The following is a 15,917-nucleotide window of genomic DNA, read 5'->3' as shown; positions in this document are numbered from 1 at the left end:
ATGTTAACCATTCCGCAGCTCGCATGTTAGGAAAAGTAGCTGCCTGACACTGTTCGTATGTGAATAGACCTTGACTTGGCCTCAAGATCTCATTTGCCTTTTGTGTTTCTCCTTTAGGGTTGGTGTTGATTCCGACCAAGAACATTTGGTAAATATGCGTTTGTGTTGTCTCTAGCATTTTTGTCGAATGTGCAGCTGTTTGGAAAGACAGTGGTCTACTCTAGACTTCACGCCACTATTATTTAGATCCTGTCCTGTTTGTACCAGCTTTTAACTGACATCATTCCTGGCTTTTCTCACCGCTTGATAGAGACAAAACCAAATTCTAGACAACATGTGGTTATCAAGGGTGACAGCTCTCATATCTGTGGGCCAGCCTGGGCTTTGGCCACGAAGGGGAACAGTCCCTTAAGCACTCCTGGGTTTTCAAGTGACTGCTCTGGCACAGGGAGCCTTTTTCCACTCTGGTTTGAGCATGAAGGCTTGTCTCTGATGTCAGCCTCACTCCAGCTGCTCTTCCTGTGTAACTTTCCAATTGGATGACCAGCAGCTGCCCTTGAGAACCGCCTGGAAGCTTTGCAGTCTTCAACCAGTCTTCCCTGACTGTTCAGGAGAATGCACTTCCTTGCCCTGGGCCTCAACCTTGCTTAATCCTAGGTGTTCATTTCTCATTTGTTCCTCTGAACCTGAGCCTGAGACTGACCATCCTTTTCTGGTCTTTTCTATCTGCTTTTTAAAAAATAATTTTTTTTAAGTTTATTTATTTATTTTGAGAGAGAGCATGAGCAGGGGAGGGGCGGAGAGAAAGAGAGAGAGAGAGAGAGAGAGAATCCCAAGCAGGCTCTGCAGGGTTAGTGCAGAGCCCAACACGGGGCTTGACCTCATGAAACTGTGAGATCATGACCTAAACCAAAATCAAGAGTCGGACACTCAACTGACTGAGCCACCCAGGCGTCCCCCCATCTGCTTTATAAGGGTCTCTGAGCACCACTGAATACATGACTCTGTCCTAAGACATTAGATGGGAAATCACAGAAATTAAATTTTTAAAGGTGGAAAGCATCTCTTTTAAAATACATTCTTTTTCTGTCTGAAACGAGCCGTGGTCTATTTGTCTTCAGGGTGCGGTTCCCCCCAAAAATACATTTCTCAGATTCATTTCCTTGATGCTAATTTTGTCAGCTGTTGAATGATGAGTGTGTATGTAACACAGTAAGTACTCGCCTCTTTTGTGGTCAGAACCATACAAGTGTAGTTTCGTGGGCTTGAAATACTTGCACAAACAAGGCTGGATAAATCCCCATGATGCTGCGCTGCTTGGAGTGGTGTCTAAGAGGTAGTAGCTCCCCAGTGCCTCCACCCCTGTGTCCAAACAAGAATAAAATATCACACGGCTCACCAGACAAATGCTTTGTCATGATCCACGTAAGTCTTCACCCGCTGTGTCACCTCAGTCACCACAGAGGACAAATAGAAATGGAGAGAGAATGCCAGGTAGGGGAGTCCCAGCTGGGACATACAGAAAAAATACCATTTTTCCCTCGCCCTCAAAACCTTGTGGATGTCTTGGTTGGTTCTATGGTTTAGTCAGTGTTTCGAGTGTCCACTGGGAAGCAGAGAGGAACATGATAGTAAGTATGGAGTGTGTGGGGGTCGGTGTCCAGGTGTTTCTGTGCTGAAGGGGTCATGAGATTTGTAGATTAACTGCCCTTGGAAACGCAGAGGCACGCAAACCTCTGTGTACTGGTGTGAAAGGAAGTACACCTGTACTCCAAGATTCTTGCATTGTGTATGTTTTGGTACATGCTGAGAGGAAGATTTATTTAGTTTGAAGACCAGGAAGGACAGGAAAGGACCAAAACCCAGAATCTAAACTGTGTTCTTCACAAATCATGGAACCATGGAACATCCATGCTGCAGAGGGCTTTTGAGATTCTCTAAGCCTCACGCCGTGTACGTGAAGAAATCCAGGCCCTCAGAGGGGAAGGGACTTGTCCAACTTAGTCCACGTCAGAGCTGAGATGAACCAGATCACCTAACTGCCCTGCTGCTGACTGTACCACATTACGAATCCTTATCCAATTTGTTTTTGGAAGCTATTTTAGAAGAGGCCCGCTTGCTGTGTTAGTTTTCTCTTCTAGCCAGTCAGGCCTACCGTGGGTTTTTTCTACTTTATTTTGCTAGTGTTCTCAGAACATAGTAGCACCTTTGAAAATGCCAGTTACTTTTGGGACCCATAACAACTCCCAAAGATAGTGATGTCGATGTGATGTTTTCTACTTAAGATGCAATTCGCATTGTGGGTGTAAGTCTTTCAGATTTAGGGATGAATTATTCCACATTGATTTTTTTAAATGACGGTAGACTCCTAACTCAGCAGGCAGCCTCGAGTAATAGAGGTGTTGAGAAAAATTTCCATTTCATATTCCAAAGCTGCAATATGCAAGCTAGTAAATTTCTGATGTTACCCATGATAGAGAGTATCTTCTATGAAGTAGGCTATATTTCCAAGTCTACAAAGAAATGACTCTAAATAAATGTGTCTTTTATCTTGGTGTATGGATTGATTTCTTTATTATCTGTTTGCAGGGCATTCCGGAAAATGAAAGAAGAACCACCAAAGCAGAGAGTGCCTGGCTTTTCCGGATATGGTACAACTTTGATCATAAGTATCCTTAACTGAGGAGGAAAAATGGTAATGTGAACGTGGCCAGTTACAATTTAATGGAACAACTGTTGTGACTCTTCCCTTCCGGAAGTGGAATACAAAACCCACGTTTGGGCTTCCCTTTCCCCTTCAGTGGAGCGGATGGAGAAAGCTATTAAAGGAAACCCACACAAATGAATTGCCCTGAAAACCCACGAAATCAGTAGGGACTGGTTAGTGCAGAGGCTGGCTGTGAGAGGGGGGACTCAGGAGCCCTTACAATAGACTCTGTCCCATATATTGGTTTACTTATTGAGCAGTCGTGGTCTTTTACCTAATTTAGTGAATCTTGCAAAAGGTGTTTGTTGGTCTTTGTCAGTGCACTTGCTCTAGGGTCAAAGAGGAAAGGCTGCCTTAGGGAAAAGCATACGGATGAGATGGAAAACACAGAAATACTAGATACCTCAGTAGTCAGAGACAGGCCTGTTTTCTCTGACCTTTCAGAAGACTGGAAGATTCTCCTCTCCACTAAGGGTGCCAGTGTTTCCCTGTTTGCCAAATCTCTTTCTTCTCCTATCACAGTCGTCTTCTTCATACCTCTGCTTTGGATTGTGTTACGTCCTATGACCTGTTTAAATCATGCCTTTCAAAAAATATTTTATCTCTTACTATTTATTAAAATTAATTTCTTACTTGAAAATTGAACTAGAAAAAGGGACCACGGAGTTCTTTCAAGCTGAAGCTTATTAGTAAATGAATCAAAACCTGGTTCATGTTCTACTGAAGGCAATTTGGGACAACCATGTAAAAACTTTTCCCTTCCTTTTGACTTTCTGATGAAAGCCTTGAATATTTGAGAAAAATGCAGTTGGGGGGCCCTGGATGGCTCAGTTGGTTAAGCGTCTGACTCAATTTCGGATCAGGTCATGATCTTATGGTTCGTGAATTTGAGTCCCGTGTCAGACTCCGTGCTGACAGTGTGGAGCCTGCTTGGGATTCTCTCTCCCCCTCTCTCTCTCTGCCCCCCATCTTAAAAATAAATAAATAAACTTAAAGAAAAATGCACTTGGCACTTTTCGTTAGAAGCTACTACTTACTATATTCTGTTGGCTGGATTTTTATAATCACTTTTTGCAAGTACTCAAAATTAAATTGCTATATGGAAACAAGAATGCAATCATGTCTCTTGTATTAAGACTCCCAGTAGGAGATCCTGGCTCTTTAAAATTGTTTAATGATTATGTCACTACTTTTGGCTCCGTTTTCAGCATTTTGGGTATAAGCCACTCCCATATCTCTTGGGGCTTTTTCATCCCTCTAATTTAACAAAAATTGTTTAATATTTCCTGAATAAAATGTTTTATACATTTTCTGCATAATATACGTATAAAACAATCCTAATGTAGAGAAAGTGTAGAATGATAGTTTATTTTTCTGTGTATTCTTACAGAAGTAAACACCAAGATTTGACTCAGTACTACCCTTTTAAGCACTACTGGACTAAGACCCAGTAATTTTCATACCTAGTGCCCTAGTAAAATTAATCATTCACACTCTAGATCTCAGTTCCATTGTATAGCCAGATTATTTGTTGTAATGGAGATATATATACCTTAAATAATATATCCAAATCTTAAGCTTGTGACCTATGTATATGCCTCTGTGCTTGCTACCCATCTGAAGATATAGGGGCACCTGGGTGGCCCTCAGTTGGTTAAATGCCCAACTCTTGGTTTCGGCTCAGGTCATGATCTCACAGCTCATGGGTTTGAGCCCCACATTGGGCTTCCGTGCTGACAGCATAGAGCCTGCTTGAGATTCTCTCTATCCCTCTCTCTCTACCCCTTTCCTGCTTGTGATCACGCGCTGTCTCTCTCTCTCACATAAATAAACTTAAAAAAAAATTAAAGATATATAGAAGATCTCCAGCACCCCAGAAACTGGCCTGTGTTCCCTTAGTGTCAGTAGTGCCTTCCCTGCCCCCCTCAAAGGGCAGCCACTCTTCTGATTTCTAGCAACATGGGTTTTCATCTTCAACTAAATGAAATCCTGTATTACATATTATTTTATGTCTTGCTTCTTTTCACTTAACAACGTGTAATTTATCCATATTGTTGCCAGTGCCAGTAATTCATTCTTGTTCATTGCTATGTGGTGTTCCACAGTGTGAATATACTACAGGGTTGTTTTTTGTTTTGTTTTTTCTCCAGCCGTTCCACTGTTGATAAACATCTGAGTCATTTCCCAGTTTGGGCTATTACAAAGTTAAACATCTATGTATGCATCCTTTGGTGAACACCAGCACTCCTTTCTGTTGAGTACATACCCAGGAGAAAAATTTAGGGCAAGTGTATTGTTGAGCTGGACTCGATCCTGGCAGCCAGTTTTCCAGAGTGGCTGTAACTGGTTGACGCTCCCACCAGTGACTTAAGGGAGTGCCAGTTGTCCCACACCTCCCCCAAAACTCGATCTTTAATCCACCTTTTAAATGTGAGCCATTTCAGTGGGTGTGTAGTGCTACCATATGTGGCTTAATTTGCAGTTCTCTGACGGCCAGTGAGGCCAGACATCCCTTCATATATTTGTTGGCTACTTGGATGTCATTTTTTTTTTTTTTATGAAGCAGGGTCTGTTTAGTTCTTTTGCCCATTATTTGAGGCATCTTATCTTTTCCTTATTAACTTGTAGTTCTTTGTTACTGAATTGGGTTCTGTGTTGATTATACACACGATGACTATCTTCTCCCAGTCTGTAGCTCACCTTTTCATTTTCTTAATCCTATGTTGTGAAGGACAGAAATTCTTCATTTTAATGAGGTTTACTTTATTACTCTTTTCTTTTGGTTAGTGCTTTCATGTCTTGATAAATCTTTTATATCCCAAGGTCCTATGTTTTCTTCTAAAAGTGTGATTATCTTAGCTGTCACATTTAAGTCTTCGATCCGCCACAAGTCAATTTTTGTGTATGGTGTGAGGTATGGGTCAAGACCTACTTTTCTCCCATATGAGAATTCAGTTGACCCAGCACCATTTATTGAAAATGCTGTCCTTAACCTTCTTAATTGCTCTGGAGCCTTTGTTGTAAACCACTTGGCCATATAAGTGGAGGTCTGCCTCTGGACTTTCTTTTCTATTTGTCGTTTTTTTCACATTAATACCACACTCTATTAGTTATTACACTTTGTAATAAATCTTGCTGTCCAATAAGGGAAAGCCTACAGGTTTGTTATTCCTTAGTATTGCCTTGGCTATTTTAGGCTCGCTGCAGTTTCATCTAAATTTTAGAAACAGCTTGCCACTTTCCATACATACACACACACACACACCAAGAAAACCTGCTGGCAATTCTTTGGGGTTTGTATTAAATCAGTAGATGAATTTGGAGAGAACTGACATCTTAACAGTATTGAGTTTCGAATCCATGAACAGAGTATATCCCTCCATTTCTTTAGATCTTTAGTTTCTCTCATTAATGTTTTATAGTTTTAAGTGCCAAGTCTTGCACATCTTTCATTATGTTACCCCTAAGTATTTGATGCTGTTGCAAATGGTACTTTATTTTCTACTCATTTACTCTTAATACGTAGATATGTAATTGGGATTTTTATATGTTGACTTTGTATCCAGCAATCTTGTTAAGTTCACTTATTATTGAAGAGTTTATAGATTCTTTTTGATTTATTGTTCATAAAATCAAGTGAATAATAGTGTCTTATCTATTTTATTTCTTTTCTAATTCCTTATATTTTCTTTTTTTACATCTTACTACACTGTCTGGACCTTTCCAGTACAAGGTTGAATATAAGTGGACATTTTGTCTTATTCCTGACCTCAGGAAGAAAATTTTCAATATTTCACCATTAAGTATGATATTAGCTGTAGGTTTTTGAGATAGCCTTTGTCAAATTAAGAATATCCGCTTCTATTTCTAGTTTGCCAAGAGTTTTTATCATGAACAGGTATTGAATATTATCAGATGAGTTTTCTGCATCAAATGAGATGATCATGTATTTGTTTTTTCTCCTTTAATCCATCTTTGTGCTGATTTTCACTGATTGTGTTTTTTTTATGTTTATTCATTTTTGAGAGAGACAGGCAGACAGAGCATTAGTAGGGAGGGACAGAGAGAGAGGGAGACACAGAATAAGAAGCAGGCTCCAGGCTCTGAGGTGTCGGCACAGATTCTGATGTGGGGCTCGAACCCACAAACTGTGAGATCCTGACCTGAGCCAAAGTCGATGCCCAACTGACTGAGCCACTCAGGTGCCCCACTGATTGTTTGAATATTAAACCAGTCTTGCATTGCTGGAACAAATCTCACTTGGTCATGATATGTTATCCCATGTATGTACCATTGGATTTAGTTTACTAATCCTTTGTGTCTGATTTTTGTGTCTGTTTTCATGAGTGATACTGACTGGCTTGTGGGGTTTTTTTGTTTGTTTGTTTGTTTGTTTTTTTGTCATAATGCCCCTGTCAGGTATCGTTAACAAGATAACATGTTGGATTAACAAAATGAAGGGGGTAGAATTTTTCTCTTTTACTATTTTCTGGAGGATTGGTGGGGTTTTTTTTCCCTTAAATGCTGGGAAGATTTTACCGGTGAGGTCACCTGGGCCTGGAGTGTTTTGTCTGAGAAGGTTATTAATTTCTTTAATAGATACAGGACTATTCCTCATGTTTAAAATTTTTATTTCTTTATTTTGAGAGAGAGGATGATCAAGGGAGGGGCAGAGAGAGAGAGGGAGAGAAAGAATCCCAGGCAGGCTCTATGCTGTCAGTGCAGAGCCCCATGTGGGGCTTGATCTCACAAACTCTGAGATCATGACCTGAGCCGAAGTCAAGAGTCAGATGCCTAACTGACTGAGCTACCCAGGTGCCCAGACTATTCCTCATTTTTAATGTATATGTGTATGTGTCTTTCTCCCATTCTCTCTACTTTTTCTTATGATTCCCTCTTGCTTTCTTCTGAGTATCACATATGTTACCATGTCTGTTTTTAGTTTTTGAAGATGAATGAATACTGAAATGAGGGTCTATGATAGAGGAACTCAACGATACATCATTTTTTAAACGTTTTTAGAATTGCGTTTCCTTTGATACTAAGTTTCAACTCATTCGGGAGGCCAGCTGAACTCACAGTAAATGATTAAAACCATTTTTGTCACTATATTCTGCAACCGAATATTTCATCTTTTTTCTCCTCTTACCACTCTTTACTTTCTTCCATATCTCCTTTGGTGCTAAATCAAGAGTGATTTTGTCTTCCGTTTGGCTTTAGTAAAATCAGAAAGGCACTAGGACGCCGTGGAAATGGCACTTGGAATCAAACCCGTCTGGGTTTGTGTATTGGTCCTTCCCTTTGCTTCATTGTGTGACTTCGGGCAGATCACTGATTTCTCTGAGCCTCGCTTTCCATTTCTGCGAAACAGAGGTCATCACAAACTCTCCCTTGGCTATCTCACGGGCGTATAACATGGTGACAAAATGAGCGACATAAATGAAAGCCCTTTGCTCTCCTCCGAAGTGGCAGGTACGCAGCGAGGGCGGTTGTGATCAAAGGGGTGGCTCTTTTGAATTTGTGAAGAACGGAACCCGGCTCTTCCTTAACCAGCACAGCTACCTGAAGCCTCTGCTGACGCACAGCGGGCCTCCCCTCACCACCACGCTCCCCGCCTGCTGCGGGCCCATCGCGCGATGCCTGACCAGCCCCCAAGCTTATGAGGTAAGTTGTTTTTAATCCACAAGCGAAGTTCTTCATGAAGTGAAATTCTTCCGCTCTGTGGACGGGTTGCTGGTTTGATTTTGCTTTGCTTGCCTCTGACGTACAGAATCCACAAGAGGGACTAGAAGTATAGTTTGCTCAGCCAGAAAATACACTGAAATCCGCAGCTACCATTCACAGTCTTTGAAACGTCATTTGAAAACAGATACGGCGCGTTCCCTCACCTTACTGTCCGTGATTTTAGTACATGGTTCTGGTCCCGTGCCGGTTTTCATGTATTTGCGGTATGTGGCCTGAGCTCGGTGTCACCTCTGAGCTAGAGGTGTCCTGTTTTCCCCTATGAACTAGAGCGGCCGCAGACGTGTTGAGAGGACTGACGCGGCAAACTTTGATATCCCTGCAGCGCGCCAGATGGTCTCGTACTTGAAACCTGCCAGCGTTTGAGGATCAGCGAGCATTTATCTACCCGTGTTCCACATTGCTAGGATATGCCAGCATATCTACATATAATCGAGATTCCAGATATTTTTCCTTAGCTACCGACACATGATTGGTGGTGCGGCAAGTGCTGCAACACGGAAAGAAATGGCCAGTGCTGACCAGCCTTTATTTGGAAATACGAACCTCTTATTTTTCGAGTTCTTTTTTTTTTTTTTAATTTGCTTCTAACCCAACCCTTCAGAAATAATCTGTGGCATCGCATAAAGTGCCCACATTAACGAAACCCACCAGCTTGACCACTGTGATGCAACACCATGAGTAGAGAGGCCAGGCAGCGGTGAAGCAGTGTAGACCCGCAGCCTTCCGTTCCCTACGGCCTCCTCTGTGGCACGTGAGAGCAGACCCCCCAGGGAATGGACCGGAAGAGGAGTCTTGAGGGGGGTGGCACCAGCAGGGAGGGCTGCCCCACAGCTTTGTGTTCCGCTGAGTCCGTGTACATTTCTGACAGACTGTGCCTCGTGCGGCGGGGACACGCGTGTTGTCTCGCCTCTCTCCCCCGCATCTCCCGGGCTCCCTTTCAAGAGGCCTCCTTCCCCTCTGTGCCCTGTCAGTCCACGAGGCCCTGTGCAGAGGGGACAGCCAGCTTCGTCAGTCCAGTCAGGGAGCATCGGCTCGTGGATTCCAGAGACCTGCTCACTGTCACCAGAAGCCACGAGTTCCCCAACAACCGCGTGCCCTGTGGAATATAGCTAAACACAACATGATCGTGTTCGTTTCCCGGGGCTGCCATAACAAAGTACCGCAAACCGCATGGTTCACCAGAAATGTATTGTCTCATAGTTCTGGAGGCTTGATGTCTGAGGTCAAAGTGTGGGCAGTGTTGGCTTCTTCTGAGGGCTGGGAGGAAGAGCCTGCTCCAGGCCTCTCCCCAGCTTCTGCTGGTTTGCCGGCAGTCTTTGGTGTTCCTTACTTACAGATGCACCGCATGGATCTCTGTCTTCATCTTTTTTAAAAATATTTTTTACGTCGATTCATTTTTGAGAGAGACAGAGCGTGAGCAGGGGAGGGGCAGAGAGAGAGGGAGACACAGAATCCAAAGCAGGCTCCAGGCTCTGAGCCATCAGCACAGAGCCCGACGTGGGGCTCGAACCCACGAACTGTGAGATCATGACCTGAGCTGAAGTCAGATGCTTAACTGACTGAGCCACCCAGGCGCCCCTCTGTCTTCGTCTTCACACGACGTTCTGTGTGTGTGTGTGTGTGTGGCCAAATTTCCCCATTTTTAAGGACACCCACCAGTCCTATGGGATCAGGGCCCACACTAATGACCTCATCTTAATTTGATTATCTGAAAAGACCCTATTTCCATATAATGTCACATTCACAGGGACTCAAGGTTAGGATTTCAACATCTTTTGCGGGGGGATATAATGTAACCCATAACAACCATAAAGCTTGACTTTTAATGTTATTTTTCATTGTCCTCAACTACTTTTTTAGTTATAAAAGTTAACATACTGTGGCCAAGGGGCGCCTGGGTGGCTCAGTCGGTTAAGCATTCGACTTCGGCTCAGGTCATGATCTTGTGTGGTTCATGGGTTCGAGCCCCACATTGGGCTCTGTGCTGCCGGCTCAGAGCCTGGAGCCTGCTTTGGGTTCTGTGCCTCCCTCTCTCTCTGCCCCTGCCCCACTCGTAATCTGTCTCTCTCAAAAATAAACGTAAAAAAAAAACATACTTATGGCCAAATAGTGTGGAATAGACAATACAAAATATCAAAGTCCCCTCCTCCCACATACGTCTCCCCCGCAGAGGCAGTCTTTACGAAGGATTTATTGTGTGTACTTCCTAATCTGTTTTATCCACATAAACTTATACATGTGTGTATAGCTTTGTTACTGGCTTACACAAATGAGATCACAACTGCATCGTCCTGCTACTTGGGTTGTTCACTTACTGATACATCGTGGCCACCTTTTGAGGAGTCCATGAGAACCCATTGCCTTCTCTTTATTCATGGCTGCATAGTGCTTGCACCAACATTGACTTAATCATCCGCCTTTGGCTAGACCTTTAAGTTGTTTCCTTTTCTTTCTTTGTTATTACAAGTAATGTTTATAGTAGAAGGCAGGGGCGTTTATTCCTTCCTGCCTCTCCTGGTATGGTAAACGTTCTTGTTACATATGAATTTATCCAAGTACATGTAAAGGTATATAAAATAGATCTTAAAGGTTAAATTGCTGGGGCAAAAAGCATATACATTTTAAAATTTGGTAGACATTGGCCCAAACCTCAACCTTAATGAAGACCTTAGAAGGTGCTCAAGAGCCCCACTGACGCGTGAAGGCGCCACAACTTCGTTGGAAGTATTGCTCAGTGAGGGGGTAGACGCTGCTCAGACTTAGCCTTTGAACTTGTATCGGGCAGAAGGGGATTATGGTCGGTTGGTGGAGCGGGCTTGTTTGGGTTTTGATTCACGTATCTTCGAGTGGGCAAATTTCCACTTGAAAATTAAAGTTGTAAATTTAAAAAAAAGTTAAAAATTTTTTTAAAAAATTAAAGATGTTTTAAATTTGCGTCTAACAGCCTCCTCAGTCTATGTTAGACAAATTTTAAGATTTTTAAACACACAGCTTAGAAGAGCTGGATGTAAGCCGCTTCTATCAGCCTGTGCACACGTACATTTTTTTCATTGACCAAAATGGCATTATATGTATGCTTGATTTTTCCCCCTTTTGTAGAATGTTATTTAATTATACTTTTGTGGCCACAAAGTCTCCGTTACAACCGAGGCTTATTGAGCTGGTAGACAAATACGCAGAGAGGGTTTAACACATTTGGGGGTATTCTTTTATTAGGCATTGTTAATACAGAAGTTAAAAGCTTCACTTATATAAACCCATTCAGTAATCCATTAAACTAACATTTGGGGAATACTTTCTGTGTGCCCCGAACCGTCAGGTGGCTGGATCAGGGCAGAGAAGGGGCTCAGAGGCTGGTGTGGGATATGCCGAGCAGACCAGTGCACGCGCGGTTCTGGTACACGGGTAAAGGCCGCTGCAGGGAGAGGGCGAAGTACAGGATGCTAGGAGAGAACACAGGAGGCACACCTAAGCCCACTTGGCAAGGTCAAGGAAGACTCCTAGCAGAAAGGGACTTTATTTTAAGCTGAGACCTCAGTGATAGGCTCTAGTCACAGGAAGGAAGGCGGGGGAGACGGGAGATAAGGGAAAGCGTGAGCGATTGGGCCACCTGTCAGCGGTTCAGATGGCAGGCACACGGTGGGGTGGTTGGAGTGGGTGAGGCAGTTGCAGCAGAAGGTGAAGGGTCTGGGTCACGAGGAGTCATTAAGGTAAGGACTGTAGGCCTTCTGAAGGCAGCAGGCTGGTGCTGGAGAGTTTTAAATAGGGAATCCTTGAAAAGTCTTCCATTGGAAATGTTTCTTGAGTCGCACAGCAATTCTTAAGACTTATTTTATTTGCATTTAGAACCAGGAGCAGTTGAAAGACGATGACTCCGATCTCATTCTCAATGATGGCGACATTAGTTTGACGTATGGGGATTCTACTGTGAACACCGAATCAGGAACATCCGGTGCCCCTAGGAGGTTTATGGGAAATAGTTCAGAAGATGCCTTGGATCGGGAGCTCTCATTTGGGGACCACGAACTGGTCATTCGGGGAACACGCTTGGTTCTTCCCATGGATGATTCTGAACCCCCATTAAATTTGTTAGATAATACGAGACACAGTCCGGCCTAAGCTTACTAATACTCACTTAGTGATTTGTAAAATTTGCACATGTGATTGTGAAGAAATTTGTACTACCTAAAAAGTCCCAGTGCATGTCTCTGAATGTTTAAGCTATATAAATGCTCTTTATATGGCATCGAGAGAATATAAATATCCTGTACAAGGCAGATTGTGAACAAACTATTCCTTTATGTTTCATTGGCTGCACTATGTAGATTGGATCTGTTTTAGAAAAAAGTTATTTTCACAGTGATGTTGTGTGTTCCGTTAGCTTTATGTCTCAGTTAAAGTATAAAAAGTGACACATGTACTCTTTCTTACACTTACCCGATACTTAACCAGAGTACCAAGTTCTTGTGCTGTGAATTAATTTTGTTTTGTGGGAGGGGAGGGAGAGGAAAGAGGGCGTGTTATTTCTGGGGAAGCCCAGGGAGGAGAGAAACAAGCACGTGTTCATTGCTCCTGCCTTGGATGTGACCTTTTTCTTTCTTTTTTCTCCGGTGGCCTGTTGTGGCATTAGAGGCTGAGGGTGTTCAGATCTTGCCCCGCTGGGCTTGGGAGTGAAATGGGCGAGGTGGGGGGCGCTTTCCCCCCTCACCGTGAAAGAACAGATTCATTGACACTGGTGTTCGGAAAAGACATCCAAGACTTCGTTACTTTTCTCCCAGACCAAGACCGTAGGAAGGCGTCGCGTTATCCGGCCAGCTTAGCCAAAAGTACGGGTGTTCATAGTTCAGGGCACGTGGTTTCCGTTGGCAGGGGCAGGGGCAGAGCGCACGAAGGGAGTAAAGGGGTGGGGGGTGGTCTTTCGGAGATCTCTCTTCCCAAATGTGTAAATATTCAATACCAGATAAGTTTAAATAAGAAACTCAGTTGCTGCTTACTTTTTGATTATAAACTTGATCTGTATAGCAAGCTTTGTGGTCAAATGTTTTTATATCAATTTAAATTGCTGCTCTTTAGCAGCCAAACAGGAGCAAAATGTAAAATTTTTGAACTTACTGTGTCTAATTGTCAGTCGTTAGTCTGCAGTTGATGTTAAAAGTTAATTTATGACTCCATGATCGTTGCCACACTACATCAAAGTCCGTCGTAAAGAACCGCGCTGCCCTGGAGCTTATCATAAGGGCAGTGGCTTCTTTATGTGCACCGGCGGTAGTTGTCTTAGTTTTCATGCGACTTTTTAATATGAAATGCCCAAGCTGCCATGTGTGGGTGTGTGTGTGGTGTGGTGGGTTTTGTTTTTGTTTTTGTTTTTGTTTTTTCAAGGAAGAGTACATAGCAACTTCCCATTTCCTACTGAGACAATGAAAGATTCTACTTTGTAATGCTGAAAACACCTGCAGGTGCGTTGAACGCTTAGAAGGGGGTTAGTCTCTGATGTCGATCCTGACCTGTTAAGGTTTCAGAAGAAAAATACGAGCTCTTGTGGGTCTTTCCCCCCTCGGGTCTGAGTAGCATTGCCTTAAATCTTCCCCAATTCGCAAAATTGATTTGTTTACATGATACTAAAATTTTCCAGCCAAAAATCTCTTTTCCGAGCAAAATATTCTCCCCCAGGTAGCTGTACTGTTGCAAACACTCCTGGAGATTTTAAGGGAATTCCCCCGTTGTACCCTTGAGTGGCAGCTCTAACTGTTGGCATAGATAGCCATTTGTTATGTGGTGGTACCGACTTTCCTGCTATGCAGGAACCCCGCGAAGTGTGCATTTTATATAATGTGTGCCTCTTCATGCAGTCTCTGATTCTTGCTAATGTGTGTTTGAGGGGCTTTGAACTTCAGCATCATTTACCCACGCAGTTATTCAAGTTGTAAAAGGTCATACAAAAAATGAACAACTACCTTTTATATTCTGTCAGGTTACTGAGCTCACTTCATGAAAATGGCTGTAAATACTTAGCATGACAAATTCAGTAACTCGTCTCTTTCAGCATGCATAAGACTTTTTCTTAGGGAAACCGATACAGCTTGAGTCAACTGAATCTGCCTTCGTGCTGTATCAGAGGGGAACCAAGCCTTCTGTGCTTACGTCAGCATCTGGAAGATTCTCCTCTCCTCTGATCTGTGTGCGCATCTCCAAGCAAAGAAGAAAACACAAACTGTGCTCTCATACCCACTGGTTTTAGACACCTGAGTGAACTTGAATGAAGGACAGTCTGAGTTACCATCACGCACAAGTAGAGCTGCTCTCGGACTTGCTGTTCTGTTCTTTGTGAACCCTACACGTTTGAATGACTCAAACATTGCATCTTTTAAAGTTATTTTGTAAGGTTCCTTGGCATCTATCCTCCTTGTCTGTGTTTGGCAATGTGCTGTTAAAGAAATAGACTTAATCTGTATGTATTTTTTGTTTTCCCTTGCAGTACTTGGACAGATGTTATAGTGGTTTCTTTTAGGAAAATCTGTCATTAAAAAAAATTATAGCCTTGCAAATAACCAGTCACCGTATTTGAGTCCCAGTTTATTCTAGCGAGAAAGCAGTAAAGAGTACTGACTTCATTTATTTTTCTACCTATACACCTACTGAGAAAGCAGGAAAGACTGATGTTTAATAAAAGAACAAACAGAAACCTACCAGAACGTAACGTATGGGGTTGCCAATTGGGGGGGGGGGGCCTTATGGGTAAGGCTGGACATATTTGCTTATGGTCACGATTGAACCATTTAACAAATGGCAGTCAAATTAACAATTCGACTCAGGGCAGTCGAATTCTGTCACATTGGTTTGTAGCCTGTTAGCTTGGTAATGGATGATGTCACGAAAATGTTCATTGCGTTATTTGGCAAGAGTAGATTCTGTATCTGCTTAGGTAGAAAGGCAGTTCCAAGTCTGGTGGAAAGCATGATCATGCAAATAATCCTTTTTGCAAGTTAAAGATAGGTCTTTCTTTTTGTACCTGAGCAGTTTTAGAGGTTAGATTGTTATTGACAGCAACTTTGTCTAGTAAAGGCACCAACCACACTGGTTCTGTGTTTTGCTGCCAGCTTTCTTGTTCGTGATCCAGTGAGAGACACAGGTGGCCTACACACCACACCTCTTCTGGAACAAACCCATGTTTTCTTTAAAAAAAATTTTTTTTAATGTCTTATTTATTTCTGAGAGAGCAAGCACAAGCTGGGGAGAGGCTGAGAGAGAGGGAGACACAGAATCCACAGCAGGCTCCAGGCTCTGAGCCATCAGCACAGAACCCGACGCGAGGCTGGAACCCACGAGCCGTGAGATCGTGACCTGAGCCGAAGTCAAGACGCCCAACCGACTGAGCCCCCCAGGCGCCCCACAAACGTATGTTTTCTAATTCACAGGTGAAACCCAACATTTGATTTGAGCAGGTACATTTGTTAACCTGACCCAA

General features: G+C 43.0%; 1 protein-coding gene across 6 annotated transcripts in view; it reads left to right on the top strand.

Annotated features, from left to right (window-relative positions):
• The window catches only part of SLC9A6 (solute carrier family 9 member A6), a 62,792-nt gene extending 47,792 nt beyond the window's left edge, over positions 1-15,000 (top strand). For all 6 annotated transcript variants that reach the window (XM_081792937.1, XM_081792935.1, XM_081792936.1 and 3 more), the window contains 4 exons: positions 118-148; positions 2,590-2,669; positions 8,266-8,371; positions 12,299-15,000. In XM_081792937.1, the coding sequence (XP_081649063.1) occupies positions 118-148; positions 2,590-2,669; positions 8,266-8,371; positions 12,299-12,571 (490 nt within the window). In that variant the 3' untranslated portion in view covers positions 12,572-15,000. The remainder of the gene's footprint in view (positions 1-117; positions 149-2,589; positions 2,670-8,265; positions 8,372-12,298) is intronic.
• The last annotated feature ends 917 nt before the right edge of the window (positions 15,001-15,917 follow it).

This window comes from Panthera onca, chromosome X (assembly GCF_046562875.1).
Source record: "Panthera onca isolate mPanOnc1 chromosome X, mPanOnc1 haplotype 2, whole genome shotgun sequence".
Taxonomy (NCBI): Eukaryota; Metazoa; Chordata; class Mammalia; order Carnivora; family Felidae; genus Panthera; species Panthera onca.
This window is presented reverse-complemented; position numbering and strand designations above follow the sequence as displayed.